Below are 17,674 nucleotides of genomic sequence, written 5' to 3' on the forward strand. Positions count from 1 at the left end.
GATTAGCGTAGACAGTTCTTTGTTTTAAAGGGCCAAATCACCTCCATCTGTGTTTTAGATGCCTATGAGTTATCATTAGAACTTTTACATTGGACCTGTAATTTGATCCTATCATCAAACAATTGCTCAATTTGGTTTCAGTTAGTGTTTACAATCATGCATTGCTTTTCAATTTGCTATGTCAACCATCATAATGCAGTCACAATGTCTGGAACAAGTTTTTGATGCCTCCCCTACCACCTTACCTTTCACAAAAACAATATAAATCTTCACTAAATAATGATATAATGATAGGCATATTCATCAAGTGACAGTGATAAGTGACCACTTAATAGATGTTACAGTGAGAGTCGTGATTAACATTTGGATTCAAAATGTTAGCTTTTTCCCTCTCTCCAGATGCTTCCAGATTTGTTGAGTTTCTTCAGCACTTTCTGTTATTATTCTGTATCACCAGCATCCAGTGTTCGACATTTAGTCACAAAGTTATGCTCGTTAAATATGTTGTGATAGCGGCAGTTACTTAACCAATATTAACCTGGTATAAACTAGCTCTGTGTAAAAGTTTAGAAAAAAAGAGATTATAAGCTTGATTTACCTCCCTCGCAGCAACTTGGACTTGCCAATCTGGTATGACTCTATGCAGAACTGAGTCTCAAAGAACCTTAAATCTGATCCAACATTTGACCATGAATGACAATTTATGCATAGAATGCTTACAATAAAGATGGAGTCTTCTGACGTTTGGCATTCCTTAAGTACTTCGAGATGTAGTTGGGCCATTATATGATTGTCACTAATTCCATCTTCCATGCCCCACCTAAGGTCAATCATCCTGAGGTCATAACCCCTTTCTTTACAATAACTGTTTAGTTGTGGGTATACATTCTCCATTAATGCATTCCGTTCGTGTTCTGTATCTGGAATTTTAAGAAATGTGAGTTATTAAAATTCAGGTGCAATTTATATGAATTCAAAACAAAATGATTAGAAATTGAAGCTTTCACCAAAAACATTTTGGGGGCAAGCTAATACTCCAGTTCTAAAATGGGCGGCATGGTGGCACAGTGGTTAGCACTGCTGCCTCACAGCGCTAGAGACCCGGGTTCAATTCCCACCTCAGGCGACTCTCTGTGTGGAGTTTGCACATTCTCCCTGTGTCTGCGTGGGTTTCCTCCGGTTTCCTCCCACAATCCAAAAATATGCAGGTTAGGTGAATTGACCATGCTAAGTTGCTGTAGTGTTAGGTGAAGGGGTAAATGTAGGAGAATGGGTTTGGGTGGGTTACGCTTTGGCGGGTCGGTGTGGACTTGTTGGGCCGAAGGGCCTGTTTCTACACTGTAAGTAATCTAATCTAAACTGAGGGTGTACTGCATTATCAATGTTAAAAAATCACATAACACCAAGTTATAGTCCAACAGGTTTATTTGGAAGTACTGTACTAGCTTTCGGAGCGCTGCTCCTCCTGATGAAGGAGAAGTGCTCCAAAAGCTAGTACTTCCAAATAAACTTGTTGGACTATAACCTGGTGTTGTGTGATTTTTAACTTTGGCCATCCAGTCCAACACCAGCACCTCTACATCAGACATTCTCGCAGATAGCATCCTTCAAAAGATACTCAAACTGTGTGTGAAACTTTGAAGTACGAGACCAGGAGTACACTTAATGCCAGATAATGGTGAGGAGCAGAAATGATGATAAATGCAGAATTACATTTTTAGAAACAAAAAAATTAATATGTGTAAAAGAAAGATTGAAAGGGTATATGGAAAGGTTGGAGAAGCAGAAGTAAGTGATGATCAGCAGGTAAGGGTGAAATTATCCACATAACCTGCTTCCATGCTGTAAAATTTTATAATTCTATGAGTGATTAGTTCAGTTGAGTGTTAAAAGTCATATTTTAGATTATAGATGAAGTACGTTTTGTACGTTTTTGGAAATTACATTGTAAAATCAAGAAAGAGGACCCAAGACTATTCAGCCAGCATGCTTTTTCCTAGCATCGATGAACATTTAGCTCAATACTAAATTCCTAGTTGATAGGTTTCATTTTTAAAAATTCAGATAACCTCTAAGATTGACATCTTAAGTCTTTGTGCCAGCAATTGCACTAAAATAAAAACTGGATAATACAATTTAGTCCAGATATTTGCCAAGGCAATGATGTGTTCTGTCTCATTGCTCCTTGCGTAATTTGACATGTTAGAATAGTGCAAATTGAATGATAAGAAATTATCAAGTTATTTTATACCTCTTACCATTTTTCCCTCCTTTCACTTCAAAGTAATCAAAACTCGTGATTTTGCTTAATGTGAAAACATCTCTCAGAAAAAAAATTACCTTTGTAGCCACCACAAATATACATCATGAACATTTTCTTCTTAGGTGAACAGGATATATTGATATTTCCTTTCATTATTTCAATTAGAGGGTTGCTGGCTGTTGAAAGGTGTTTTCCATCTGCCATTGGTAATGGCAAACGTTTCGACACTGCTATACTTGGCAAGTTGAAAGCTTTCTGAGATTCTGGCCCCTTGCACTCCGCTGTCTGTGACATGGAGTTCCAATCTGGACACTCAGATACACATTGTTTATCATCAGAACTCGATGGCTCTCCAACTACAAAACGATGGATATCAGTTCCTGAAATTTCAGTTTGCCACAGTCCTAAACCCTGCTCTTCCTCCTGCTCCTTGCAAGAAGCTGACACCAAACTGTCAACTTGACTGCTTGCATCAGCTGGGAGTGAATATGTTTCACAGTCATCACAGTCATTTCCAGGATGGCTCATTTGCTGTGCTATCTTTGTCTCTCCAAAGTGTCTCAATTCATTCTGCAGACTACAGGATAATAAATCTTCACAGTAGTCGGTTGGACTGTTCAGGAGTCGAGGTGATGTGCAGCTGCCAGATTTATATAATGAAACGTTGTATGACTGTTAAGAAAGTACAAAGCAAAATAATCAAATTGATTGAAAAGTATTGGTTCACCAAAGTTCATTTATAAACAATAAAATTATAACCCACTAATATATCTACTTTAAGTTCTTCCTGAATACAATACTCAGAGCCATAGAGTCATATAGCACCCTTTTGTCCAACACATCCACGATGACCACGTTTCTCAAACTAAACTAGTCCCATTTGCCTGCATTTGGCCCATATCCCTCTGAACCTTTCCTATCTATGTACCCAGCTAAACATATTTTAAATGTTGTAAATATACTTCTCTGGCAGTTCATTCCACCTACAAACCATCCTTTCACCTTATCTATACCCCTCATGATTTTATAAACCTCTATCAGGTGAATCTCCTACGCTCTAGTGAAAAATGTCCCAGCCTATCCAGCTTCTCATATCTTAAACCCTCCATTCCTGGCAACAGCTTGGAAAATATTTTCTGAACCCTCTCAAATTTAATAATATCCTTCCTATAGCAGGGCGACAAGAACTGCCACAGTATTCCAAAAGTAGCCTCACCAATGTCCTGTACAACCTCAACATGATGACCCAATTTCTACAGGGAGAAAGTGAGCACTGGAGATGCTGGAGATCAGAGTCGAAGAGTGTGGTACTGGAAACGCACAGCAGGTCAGGCAGCATCAGAGGAGCAGGAGAATTGACACTTCGAGCTTCAGTTCTTCATCATTCCAGCTCCTTCATCATTCTCCTGGTCCTCAGATGCTGCCTGACCAGCTATGCTTTTCCAGCACCACATTCTTTGACCTAACTCCTACACTCAATAGTGTTAGCAATGAAGGCAAGCATGCTAAACTTTCCTGTCTACCTGTGATGCAACTTTCGAAGAACTATATACCTGAGCCGCTAGGTCTCTCTGTTTGACAACACTACCCAGGACTCTACCATTAACTGTATCAATCCTGCCCTTATTTTCTTTACCAGAATGCAATACCTCACAGTTATCAAAATTAAACCCCATCTGTTACTCCTCAGCCCATTGGCCCAGTTGATCAAGATCCCTTTGTCATCTTAGATAATCTTCCTCACTGTTGACTATCCGACAATTTTGGTGTCATCCACAATGTTACTAACCATGCCTCCTAAATTCTCATCCAAATTGTTTATATAAATGACAAACAAAAGTGGACCCAGCACCAATCCCTGCAGAACATTGCTGGTCACAGGCCTCCAGTCCAGAAAACAATCCTCTACCACCCTCTGTTTTCTACCAACAGTCAATTTTGTATCCAATTGGCAAGGTCTCCCTGAATCCATGTGATCTAACTTCATGAATTAGTCTGCCATGCAGAACCTTGTCAAAGGCTTGATTAAAGTTCATATAGACTATGTCTACTACTCTGTCCTCAATCAACTTTGTGAGACATGATTTTCTTCGCACAAATCCATGCTGACTATCCCTAATCAGTCCTTGCCTCTCCAAATGCTTGTAAATCCTATCTCTCAGAATCCCCTCCAACAGCTTAATCCACCACAAGCCAAATAATATCAATATTAGATTTAGAGAAACCAAAGCTTTAATGCACAAATATCTTGACTGTGACCTTCATTGATGTGCCTAGAATAAAAGGAACAACACTTTACTCTGGATATTGTTACTGAGTATGAGCAAATGAAGCTATGTTATAATAATATCAGATCAATTAGAATGTCAGCCTGAGTCTATGCAGCTCCAAAATGTCCTCCCTCACTATCCTCTGTATATAGTTACACACAATAACGTCTATTGTTGTTTATTCACGAAACAGTAGATCTCATCTTACTATAATTTGACTCAAATTTAGGAGTCACAGGTAGATAGGATAGTGAAGAAGATGTTTGGTATACTTTCCTTTATTGGTCAGAGAATTGAGTACAGGAGTCGGGAGGCCATGTTGCGGCTATACAGGACATTGGTTAGGCCACTATTGGAATATTTCATTCAGTTCTGGTCTTCTTCCTATCAGAAAGATGTTGTGAAACTTGAAAAGGTTGAGAAAAGATTTACAAGGGTGTTGCCAGGGTTGGAGAATTTGAGCTATAGAGAGAGGCTGAACTGATTGGGGCTGTTTTCCCTGCAGCATCGGAGGCTGAGGGGTGACATTACAGAGGTTTACTAAATCATGAGGGGCATGGATAGGATAAATAGACAAAGTCTTTTCCCTGGGGTCATGGAGTCCAGAACTAGAGGGCATAGGTTTAGGGTGAGAGGGGAAAGATATAAAAGAGACCTAAGGGGCAACTTTTTCACACAGAGGGTGGTATGTGTATGGAATGAGCGGCCAGAGGAAGTGGTGGAGGCTGGTACAATTGCAACATTTAAAAGGCATCAGGATGGGTATATGAATCGGAGGGATTTGGAGGGATATGGGCCAGGTGCTGGCAGACGGGACTAGATTGGGTTGGGATATCTGATTAGCATTGATGAGTTGGACTGAAGAGTCTGTTTCTGTGGTATACATCTCTATGACTTGGGAGTTCTAGTCCAGGACTCTCTCAAGGTAAACTTGCAGGTTGAGTCAGTAGTTAGGAAGGCAAATGCAATGATGGCATTTATTGTGAGATGACTTGAATATAAAAGCAGGGATTTACTTCTGAGGCTTTATCAGTCTCTGAGGAGAAAGTGAGGACTGCAGATGCTGGAGATTAGAGCTGAAAATGTGTTGCTGGAAAGCGCAGCAGGTCAGGCAGCATCCAAGGAACAGGAGAATCGACGTTTCAGGCATAAGCCCTTCTTCAGGAATGAAGAAAGTGTGTCCAGCAGGCTAAGATAAAAGGTAGGGAGGAGGGACTTGGGGGAGGGGCGTTGGAAATGCGATAGGAGGAAGGAGGTTAAGGTGATGGTGATAGGCCGGAGAGGGGGTGGGGACAGAGAGGTCGGGAAGAAGATTGCAGGTCAAGAAGGCGGTGCTGAGTCTGAGGGTTGGGACTGAGAAAAGGTGGGGGGAGGGGAAATGAGGAAGTTGGAGAAATCTGTATTCATCCCTTGTGGTTGGAGGGTTCCTAGGCGGATGATGAGGTGCTCTTCCTCCAGGCATCGTGTTGCTATGGTCTGGCGATGGAGGTGGCTAAGGATCTGCATGTCCTTGGCGGAGTGGGAGGGGGAGTTAAAATGTTCAGCCATGGGACGGTTGGGTTGGTTGGTGCGGGTGTCCCAGAGGCATTCTCTGAAACGTTCCGCAAGTAGGTGGCCTGTCTCCCCAATGTAGAGGAGGCCACATCGGGTGCAGCGGATGCAGTAAATGATGTGTGTAGAGATACAGGTGAATTTGTGATGGATATGGAAGGATCACTTGGGGCCTTGGAGGGAAGTGAGGGGGGAGGTGTGGGCGCAAGTTTTGCATTTCTTGAGGTTGCAGGGGAAGGTGCCGGGAGTGGAGGTTGGATTGGTGGGGGGTGTGGATCTGACAAGGGAGTCGTGGAGGGAGTGATCTTTCCAGAACGCTGATAGGGGTGGGGAGGGAAATATATCCTTGATGGTGGGGTCTGTTTGGAGGTGGCGGAAATGACGAAGGATGATATGATGTATCTGGAGGTTGGTGGGTGGTAGGTGAGGACCAGTGGGGTTCTGTCCTGGTGGTGATTGGAGGGGCGGGGTTCAAGGGCAGAGGAGCAGGAAGTGGAGGAGATGCGGTGGAGAGCGTCGTCAATTGGGGAGACAGGCCGCCTACTTACAGAACGTTTCAGAGAACACCTCTGGGACACCCGCACCAACCAACCTAACCGTCCCATGGCTGAACACTTTAACACCCCTCCCACTCCGCCAAGGACATGCTGATCCTTAGCCTCCTCCATCGCCAGACCATATCAATACGATGCCTGGAGGAAGAGGGCCTCATCTTCCACCTAGGAACCCTCCAACCACAAGGGATGAATGTAGATTTCTCCAACTTCCTCATTTCCCCTCCCCCCACCTTTTCTCAGTCCCAACCCTCAGACTCAGCACCGCCTTCTTGACCTGCAATCTTCTTCCCGACCTCTCTGCCCCCACCCCCTCTCTGGTCTATCACCCTCACCTTAACCTCCTTCCACCTATCGCATTCCCAACGCCCCTCCCCCAAGTCCCTCCTCCCTACCTTTATCTTAGCCTGCTTGGCACACCCTCCTCATTCCTGAAGAAGGGCTTATGCCCGAAACGTCGATTCTCCTGTTCCTTTGATGCTGCCCGACCTGCTGCGCTTTTCCAGCAACACATTTTTAAGCTCTGATCTCCAGCATCTGCAGTCCTCACTTTCTCCTTATACTCAATGGATTTTAGAATGATGAGGAGGGACCTAACTGAAACATACAGAATACTGAATGGCCTAGACAGAGTATGTTGGGAAGATCCATTGGTAGGAGACACTAGAACCTGAGGACATAGCCTTCGAGACAAGGGAAGACCTTTTAGAATGGAGATAAGGAGAAACTTCTTCTGCCAGAGAGTGGTGAATCTATGGAATTCATTACTGCAGAAGACTGTGGATGCCTGATCATTCAGTATATTTAAGACTGAGATAGGTAGTTTCTTGAGTATCAAGGGGATCAAGAGTTACAGGGAGAAAGAAAGAGAATGGGGTTGAGAAGCTTATCAGCCACGATTGAATGGTAGAGCAGACTCTGAAAGGCCTAATTTCTGCTCCTATGCCTTATGGTCTTATGTATTTCTTGCAGTAAGTGTTTCCCATATTAACCTGTCCCAGATGTAGAAAGGTTTTGTTCCTCTCTGAAGAGCTTTCATTGTCCTTGTTTGCTTTTGACGTGGATTCATAACTCTGTGTGATCCGCTTCACATGTCGCTGATGCAAATGATTCTGAAATGTTATTAAAAGATTGACATATTGAATGAATGTAAATACATAGAAACATAGAAGGTAGAAACAGGATTAGACCATTAAGCTCTTTAAGCCTGCTATGCCATTCAATATGATCACGACTCATCATCAAGCTCAGTACCCTGCTTCTGCCATATCCCCTTACCTTTGATTCCTTTAGCCCAAAGAAAATGTTCAATACTTTGGCCTCAATGGCATTCTGTGGCAGGAAATTCCACAGGGGCTCACTACTCAGACTGTAACCCTGATTCGGCACTCTCCAGTCATCAGGATCATTCTTCCTGTGTTTACCCTATGTGGTCCTGTTAGAATTATATTGGTTTCTATGCGATCACCCCCTCCTTATTCTAAAGTGCAGTGAATATAGTCCTAACTGATCCATCTCTCTTCATAGTCCTGCCATCTCAGATAAACCCTGTTGTACTCCCTCCATAGCCAGAACATCTTTCTCAGATAAATCTGAGACCAAAACTACACACAATACACCAGGTGTGATCTCACCAAGGGCCTGTACAATTGTATTTCCTCACCACTCACAATCTCAACTCATCTTGCGTCATCGGCAAATTTGGAAATATCACATTTGATTTCTTAATGATGTATGCTGTGAATGGCTGGTGCCTATGCACTGATCCTCTCACTATTACATTTGCCAATGATTTCCAGTCTGAAAATGACCTATGTACAGTGGAAAATCGATTATCCGAACGTGATGGGTGGGCACTATTTAGTTCGGATAATCGATTATTCGGAAAATCAATTAAATGCCTTTCCTTTGGGGCTCGGAGTTTTTAAAGTCTATTCAGGAGACCGCAGCGGCACACAGTGCGCGAGACCCCGCCCCCAACACCACCCCGCAACCTGGTCCAACACTGCGCCCTGCTCCCAACCTGATCCAACCCCGCCCACCAACCTCGTCCAACACTGCCTCCCCAACTTCCAACCCTGCCCCCCAACCAGGTCCAACCTTCCCCCCCCAGCACAAAGTGCGCGAGCCCCTGAGCACCCCCCCACCCCTCCATCCACCCCTGGCCCCTCTCTGGGGCATCCGGATTGCACACCAACAACAAGACTGCTGCTGCTGCCTTTGTGGGGTTAGTCTCCCAATAGCACACACACACATTTGCCCTGCACAGGACAATGTTGGAGCGACTATTCCTGAGAAGTGGGGTGGGGGGGGAAGGAGGGGGAGAGGTTAGATTACACCCCTCTGTAGAACTCCAGGGAAAATCTGGGGAGAGAAGGGGTGGGAGGTCAGTCATTTGGAGACGGTGTCTGTTTAATCACTGTAAACAAAAGACGTGATCACTGCTGGAAACACGTCTTTCATGTAATGTTTCTACCAGGACCTTGAGATCTCCTTCAGATAATCCGATTTTCGGAAAATTGGTATTCGGATAATCGAGTTTCCTCTGTATTCCTACTCTCTGTTTCCTGCCTGATAACCAATTCTCAATCCATATTACCACAATCTCATGTACTTTGGTTTAGCATAACCTCTTATGTGAAACATTACTAAATGCCTTCTCAAAAATTAGTCTAATGGTGACAATATAACAACTGTCAATTGTTATAAAAGCCCAATGGTTCATTACTGTCCACTGGGGAATATTGCCACCCTTACCTGTTCTGGCCTCCATGTGACTCCAGATGCAGGGCAATATGGTTGATTTGTAATTGCCTCTGAAGGGGGCAAGCAAGACTCTCAATCAAATAAAATTGTTACAAAGCCTAAAGAAAGGATTGAAACTGGACATGGTAGTAGGCATCAATACAGGCATTGGAAATAACAACAACAAATGCAGCCCTGTCGACCTTGCAAAGTCGTGCCTCCCAACATTTTCATAGAATCATAGAATCCCTATGCTACAATGTCCCAGGCACCACCATCCCTGGGTATGTCCTGTCCCACTGACAGGACAGAGCCAGCAGAGGGGATAGCACAATGGTATGCAGTCGGGCAGGAGTTGATGCAGAGCAGCAGAGTGTAAGTAGCTGAGAGGGCACTTCAACAGCTTCTCACCAACGTAAATAAGAAAACAGATACAGCAGTCCATACCTGTAAATGGGTCTTGATCTTGCAGTTTGTATCATTGCTGACTTTTCTATAAGGCACTCTCCAATGACATTCTGCTGCCTATAAGTAAAAATAAAATCTAAAGAGGTTAGTTTTTTGGTACTTTGTTCTACAGATAATGTTATTTGAATATTTTGCTCTAACTTACTCTGTTGTCCTTAAGGTCACTGATTGTATATGAAATTCTGTGAGAGTCCAGAACCTGAGGTGTGAAGAACAAATCCTGCAAGCTATTGGAGAGACTTCGATTCTTTGAGCTGCTCTCCTATTGGGAACAAAATGATTGCACATTGAACTAATGGCAACTGGAGTTTAGAAAGGCTCTATACATTATTCAATGACCCATATTCCTTTTGCACAAAGGGAGACCAGATCAGCATTTCTAGTTCTAGAGTCCATGCTTGTCTCTTCCCAAGGTAGATCAAGATGATAGAATTTGGACCTGAGCTCTTGAGACAAAAATAAATTCTCTTTCTCCAAACTTAGGATATTTCAGAATATCTTCCATCTCTACCATATTTACCTTCATACTTAAAGAGTCCCAAGACTCCTCAAGGCTCTCATTCTAGATACCATCCTACTAGTTGCTTTTTATTCACCCTACTCACAATTATAGCAGCCCGACCAAAGTTATTTTCCAATATGACTCCACTTTAACACTTGAAAATGTGATTCCATATGCCAGCAAAAACAGAAATAAAAGGCATCAGACTTTGTAGTGGGTAGACGGGAATATCAAGTTGAGGTTGCAATAAAACCAGAAGATTTAAGGAGCTGAATGGCCTCTAGCTTTTCCTAACTCATTTATTCACATAGCAATAAATTAGCATAGTACTAGTCAGTATACAAGTAAAGTTCATACATTAAAAATCTATATGTAACATATCATGTAAATATGAAAATCTGTGCTTTTAAAAATAGTTTTGAACAATGTTATTATTTTATGAACTCACCAATTCATTATTGCACTCAATCTTATGGTCTACTCAGGGAGCTGTAGAAGGATAGGTCCTGAGATGGCGGATGTTGGAGCTCAGGTCTTGCTACAGTAATAATGGGTGAGGATTGAGCTCAGTTCAGCAGCATTGCATTCCCTAGAGCCAGTGCATTCATGGTAAAGACCAAACTTTGAGGCTCAGTGGAACAGCTGGAACCCAAGTTCCTAAAATGTGAGACCAAGGCAATAGGCAAGACCAGATACCACTTGAGCCTCGATGTCAGTGCGGGGTGCAAAGCTGGGCAACGAGGGAGCTTGGGACTTCCTCATTCACTGTTTGGCAACACCAATTGCAGCTGAAATTATAGTATGAGGAGTGCTCTTCCACAAAATGTTATCTGTCAAATGCAGAACCACTACCCCATTACATCTAGATCCAAGTGAGTTCTTTTTCCCTCATTTGAAGGTTCTAATACTAGAACAATTATTTATGTCATATGCACACTTAAATGTTGCCGGTTTCAAAACTTAATTTTGAATTTCCACCCCTCCACCTATCGTATTAGTTTCTGTTCCTGTGTTCCAAACCAAAAGTGGTTGCTGGCAATATGTGCTACAATACCTGTTAAAAAATAAATGGACAGTACTGAATCATTGTCAAAAAGTGTGGTGCTGGAAAAGCACAGTGGTCAGGCAGCATCTGAGGAGGAGAGCCGTTGTTTCAAGCATAAGCTCTTCATCAGGACTGTGTATGTGTGTGTATGTGTGTGTGTGTGTGTGGGGGGGGGGGGGGGGGGTCGCCCAAGGGGACTGAAAGATAGATGGGATGGGGGTGGGGTGGGGGGTAGGTAGTTGGGAATGCAATAGGTAGATGAAGGTGGGGGGTAATGGTGAGAGATCGGGGTGGAGAGTAGAGCAGATAGGTGGGTAGGACAGTTCAAGAGGGCAATGCTGAGTTGAAGGGTTGGATCTGGGAATAAGGTGGGGGGAGGGGAGATCAGGCAGCTGGTTCTGGGATAAGGTGGGGGTGCCTATCACCATGACCCCCCACCTTCATCTACCTATCGCATTCCCAGCTACCTTCCCCCAGTCCCACATCCTCCATTTATCTCTCAGCCCCCTTGCTCTTTCCCCCACTACTGCCAACCCCCCCCCCGCCCCCCCCACATTCCTGATGAAGAGCTTATGCTCGAAATGTCGACTCTCCTGCTCCTTGGATGCTGCCTAACCAGCTGTGCTTTTCCAGCACCACACTTTTTGACTCTGATCTCCAGCACCTGCAGTCCTCACTTTCTCCCAGCATTGAATCATTGTTAACTTGGTCTCCACAGCATTGTGACCGTTGTATCCTCTATAATCCGTTTCCTGCTTTTGTTAGCTCTTTGTCAAATGTCATTGGGGTCTGATTTATTTTGCAAAGAACTCCACTAAAGAATGTCCATTTGTAGAAACAGCATGTTGTGAAGGATTTATTTCTACCTTGTTTCAGAGTTTTCTTATTAGTTATTCTTATGACAAAAATTCACAGCTAAGAACAAAAAAAAGCAAAATACTTCAACACAAAATAAATCAATAAAATGCCATTAGGATTTCTTCATAAGCAGTAAGTTTGCTTTGAAGTATGCTTAAACATGAACAAAACAAATACCTGTAATCATTTCCAACCTACTTGCGTTTTCCGAATTACAGGAGGAAAGGAGCTTCCTAGGAGATCATTGCCAATTGGAGGAAACACAATGGAATCTTTCACCTGATTGTATTCCTGCAAGATAATATTGGCATATCAGTATATCTCAATTATTATAAGCAGAAAGTGGCCTTTCAGTCCATCAAATCCATGCCACACATGCCATGGGCAGCATAGTGGCTGAGCAGTTAGCACTGCTGCCTCACAGTGCCAGGGTCCTGGGTACTACTACTGTCTGTGTGGATTTTGCAATTCTCCCCATGTCGGCATGGGTTTCCTCCAGGTTCTCCAGTTTCCTTCCACAGTCCAAAGATGTGCTGGTTAAGTGAATTCACCAAACTAAATTGCGCATGGTATCTATGGATGTGCAAGCTAGGTGAATTAGCCATGGGAAATGCAGGGTTACAGGTATAGGGTAGGGGGGTATCTGAATGGGATATGCTTGGTAGGGTTGGTGAGGACCCGATGGGCTGAGTGGCCTCCTTTCACACTGTAGGAATTCTATGATTCTGTGCCAGCTGCCCAAGGAGCAATCTAAAACTGTTTCACTCCCTTCTCCTGTACCCATAGCCCTACAAGTTTAGTTCATTCAAGTACCTATTCAATTTCCTTTTGACAACTTTTTTTTTGATGACCACAGTGTTCATCTCCTATTTTAATTCCTGAGATAATGAAATAAGATATGTTGACACACAGCAACACATTGAAAACATCCAGACTTGTGCTGAGTGACAAGGAATATCTTATATATCACACAAAATGACAGGTAATGACCATTTCTAACAAAGGGAAGCCGAAACATTTCTCTCCTAAGGAGAATTGCTCACTTTTAACTGCCTAAAGCCTCTTCATTCTTCAAAACATAAGTCATAGTAAGATATTCTCCATTTTTATTTACTGCCTTCACCCAATCATGTGTCTTGGTTCACTCATAACAGTGCTGACCTATTTTTCTTAGTAACACTTAACGTTAACACCAAATCTGAATCTATGTCTCTCATCTACTACCATTCACACTCACTTTCTCTTTTGCTGTCGGCACCCTCATCTGTTCCACTTGCTCTCCCCTTCTTTGAGATAACAGCATAATAAATATTGTTTTCTAGTTGCTTCCAGTTCCAAAGAAGAATAACATTGGACTCAAAACCTTAGCTCTGTTTCTCTGTCCACAAACGGCATTGAGTTTCTCCAACTCTTCCCTGTTTTTATTTCAGATTTCCAGCATCCACAGCATTTTGCAATCATTCAGGAGTGGTCTCCCTGCTACAACATTCAAGAAGCACTAGACTACCCAGGGCAATGTGACCGGTTTGATCAGCATCTCATCCACTAAACTTAAATATGTATTGGTGCTACTATGTCCTGGGATGGAAGTGTTTACCTTTTACAGGACACATTGCAGTCATTTACCAAGACAGCACTCCCAAATGGTGCCCCCTTCCCCAGCACCTCAGAGGACTAGGGCAGCATAACCACAGGAGCACCATCCCCTGAAAGATGTTCTCAAAGTCACAAAGCATGCTGACTTAGACACATATATTAAGCACTGAATTAAAACAAGATGTTGAAAATCTGAGACATAAACAGAAACAGCTGCAGAAACTCAGCAAGTGTGGCAGCATCAGTGGGGAGAGAAATCCAGAATGCATCCAGTTCAGTGACTCCTCTTCAGAACACATATAGAGCATGTACATCTATATATCAAAATGTAACATATTATTATATATATATCAATTCATATTAAACGTATTGATCATGGATCCACACTATCCATCTGCCTCCCAAAGGGCACTAAAAATCAATGCATTTTTACAGCACATTATGGAACTCTAGCCCTAACCCAACCGTAACGCAGGACCATTCAGCCAATGAAATACTTTTAAAATCTAGTACAGTAGAGAATACAGCAACCAATTTCCACACAGAAATAAAAGTCAAAAGTCCAGGTTATGGCCTCCATTTATGGGGTGGCCGGGGGTGGTGGTGGTGTGGAATCCCAAGTTAAATAAAAACAATCCACTCACTTTGCGTAATTTGTTCTGCGTTCGAATCCCGTTCATGTAAGAGGTCCACATCTTGCAACGTTGCGAGAGTTTCCTTTATAAACAGGGTCTTTGCTTGGTCTCAAACGATCCGCTTGCGTTTATCCCTCGCTACTCAAGCCGAGTTCTTGCCAACAAAAGCAAAAACGAAAAGCAGAAGTAGGTTGGAGGAGATTTTGCTTCCAGTCCTTCGCCGGCCGGGTCCGAGCAGTGGGTCTGCAGGAGAGGCTGTGTCACAGCGAGCACCTGGGGTTAGAATGCCCTCTTTCTCTCTCTCTCTCAAATCCAGCCTCTGGTAGCAGACTGGTATAGCTCTTCACGCCATCTCAGTACAGGAGGCCGGGTTAACGTGATTCACAGGGAAGGTGGATGGGTTTCCTTGCTGTTTCACCTCAGTTGAGAAAAGGGGCAGATGTGTCTCAGCACAAACAGCTGCCATAAACGCTGAGGGAGCCACCATCGTACAAAACAACTCAAATAAAATACCGATGGCTCCCGACAACATAAACAGTAATTCTAGTCATAGCAACGAACACCTGCCTCGCACTTTTCTTTGGCCCATGATCCCGCTGTCCAATTGTTTAATCTAAGCTGTTGTACACAATGTGATAATTATACAACAGAGTGAGCCTCTCTCAGGGGCTCTCATGGCTAACAGCCAAGGTGAATATTGGATTCTTGATTCAGCTTTAAGGAAGCTTTCAAACATTTTGACCGTACTTTAGATGATGCACTGATAATAAATGCCTGTCTCTTTCGGGTAGGTGCCTTCAGGGTCAATTCCGTAGTTTGGTAAAGAGAGTTTGGATGAGTAGTTTTACAGATGGCGCATTAGCATCTGAATGTTAACTCACAAAATGTGACCATTCGCCAAATCTTCATCAAACCAACTAACGGAGCACTTTTATGGCCACATTCCTGCAGGGAAAGCGTCAGACACTCTAAAATGTGGTGATCCTATCCTGCAGATATTAACTGTTTCCATCGGACTGAACATCTGCGCCAGATTTCACGGGGGGGGGGGGGGGGCTTTCGTTTAAATGTGTTTTGCCTCTTTAAAAATGCGCGCGGGATTATTTAATACAGAAATTGTCTGCCACAATCTCATCTTTCATTATCCAGCAAAATAAAAGCAAAATACTGCGGATGTTGGAAATTTTACACAAGCATCTAGATAATGTTGGAGAAATTCAACAGGCCTGGTGGTAACTGTGGAAAGAGGAAAGAAAAGTTAATGTGTGGAGTCAGATGTGACCAGAATAAGATTTGCCAGCTATGTCTTGTCTTTCTGATCAAGGGTCGAGAGTGTGGTGCTGGAAAAGCTCAAGAGGTCAGCTTTGTGGAATTATCAGCAGTTCATAGAGCCTGGAGCTGAGCCCACAGCAGCTGGTAATAGAACAGCAGAGAGCTTTGAGTTACAGGGCTGCTTGCTGTTTCTGTTTATTTTAAAGCTCCTTTAAATGGACAGCCATCCGAATAAAGCCAAGAGAAGCAGACCTCTTCACAGCTGGAAACCCGACAGTGTTGTCATGCATTGTCACCGTAAACTATCCAGTCCATCTCTGCAGCAACCTGAGTACAACACTCAGCTAAAATGGTTAGAGAGTCAGTGCAGACCTGATGGGTCGAATGGCCTTCTTCTGCACCATTGCAGTTCTGTGACCTGGACAGAGTAAATCGGAACAAAACATTCCCGCTCATGAAAGGATCCAGAACAAGAGGCCACAAATTTAATTGAATTGGTAAAAGAAACAAAATTAACATGAGGAAAAACTTCACGCAGTGAGGGAGTGTTTACGATCTGGGATGCACTGCCCCAGAGTAAATGGGTTAACGGTTTGAGTTTTACCAAGGTGCCTGGGAGCCCAGTGGTGCAGCAGAAAGTGAGTCCTCTGCCCATATTTCCTGGCAGTGGGACCCACTCAGCAATCTTCTATCAGCTGCTTATTAAATGTTGTGAGAGTACCAGCCTCTACAATCCTCTCAGGCCTCATGTTCAATATATCTATCATCCACTGGATGAAAAAGATTTGCAGATTCCCTCCAAACCAATTACTCCTCACCTTAAACTTATGCCCTCTGGTCTTAGACACATCTGCCATGGGGAAGAGACTCTCATGATCTATAACATCTATGCCTCTTATGGTTTTGTATACCTCAATCAGATCCTCCCTAAACCTCCTCTGCTCCAAAGAAAACAAACCCAGTCTATCCAGTCGCTCCTCATAACTGAGACTTCTCATCCCAGACAACATCCTCGTGAATCTCCTCTGCACACTCTCCAGTGCAATCATATCCTTCCAATAGTGGGGTGACCAGAACGGCACACAGTGTTCCATCTGTCGCCTAATCAATGCTCTATAAAGTTGCAACAAGACTTCCCTGCTCCTATATTCTATGCCCTGGCCAATGTAGGCAAGCATGCCACATGCCTTCTTCACCATTCTGTCTGACACCTTCTATGTACTTGTTTAAAAAGGTTCCTTTGTTCCTCAGCACTCCCCAAGGTCCTACCATTTATTATGTATGTCCTTCCCTTATTAGAACTCCCTAAATGCATCACCTCACACTTATCAGGATTAAATTCCATCTGCCATTGCTCTGCCCAATTTACCAGCTGATAAGAATCAGAATATCCTCCTCAGTAACAACATCACCAATTTTCATGTCATTTACAAATTTCCTAATTATACCTTTTATATCACATCCAAATTGTTCATGTACAAAACAAACAGCAAAGGTCTCAGCACCGAACCTTGTGGTACACAGCTGGTTACAGACTTCCAATTACAAAAGCAACCTTCCACCATCACCCTTTGCTTCCAGTTTGCAAGCTAATTTTGGATCTAGGAGAAAGTGAGGAGTGCAGATGCTGAGAGATAAATGGGAGGGGGTTAAGGCTGGGGGGGAAGGTAGCTTGGAAGACGATAAGTAGATGAAAGTCGGTGGTGACATTGATAGGGTGGAGCAGATAGATGGGAAGGAAGATGGACTGGTAAGACAGTTCACCATCACCTCACATCTTTATCTATCTATTGCCTTCCAAGCTACGTTCCCCTCAGGCCTACCCCTCCCATTTATCTCTCAGCCCCTTTAGGCCATCTCCCTGCACCTTCTCCCACAACCCCACATTCCTAATGAAAGGCTTGTGCCTGAAAAG

General features: G+C 43.3%; 1 protein-coding gene across 3 annotated transcripts in view; it reads right to left on the bottom strand.

Moving 5' to 3' along the window:
• The window catches only part of LOC140495709 (uncharacterized), a 109,788-nt gene extending 94,346 nt beyond the window's left edge, over positions 1 to 15,442 (bottom strand). For all 3 annotated transcript variants that reach the window (XM_072594728.1, XM_072594738.1, XM_072594717.1), the window contains exons 1-7: positions 14,497 to 15,442; positions 12,455 to 12,547; positions 9,997 to 10,113; positions 9,831 to 9,908; positions 7,631 to 7,750; positions 2,341 to 2,935; positions 721 to 920 (exon numbers count right to left, since the gene is read on the bottom strand). In XM_072594728.1, the coding sequence (XP_072450829.1) occupies positions 721 to 920; positions 2,341 to 2,935; positions 7,631 to 7,750; positions 9,831 to 9,908; positions 9,997 to 10,113; positions 12,455 to 12,547; positions 14,497 to 14,547 (1,254 nt within the window). In that variant the 5' untranslated portion in view covers positions 14,548 to 15,442. The remainder of the gene's footprint in view (positions 1 to 720; positions 921 to 2,340; positions 2,936 to 7,630; positions 7,751 to 9,830; positions 9,909 to 9,996; positions 10,114 to 12,454; positions 12,548 to 14,496) is intronic.
• Between the last annotated feature and the right edge of the window lie 2,232 nt (positions 15,443 to 17,674).

The sequence above is a fragment of the Chiloscyllium punctatum genome, chromosome 2 (genome assembly GCF_047496795.1).
Source record: "Chiloscyllium punctatum isolate Juve2018m chromosome 2, sChiPun1.3, whole genome shotgun sequence".
Lineage (NCBI taxonomy): Eukaryota > Metazoa > Chordata > Chondrichthyes > Orectolobiformes > Hemiscylliidae > Chiloscyllium > Chiloscyllium punctatum.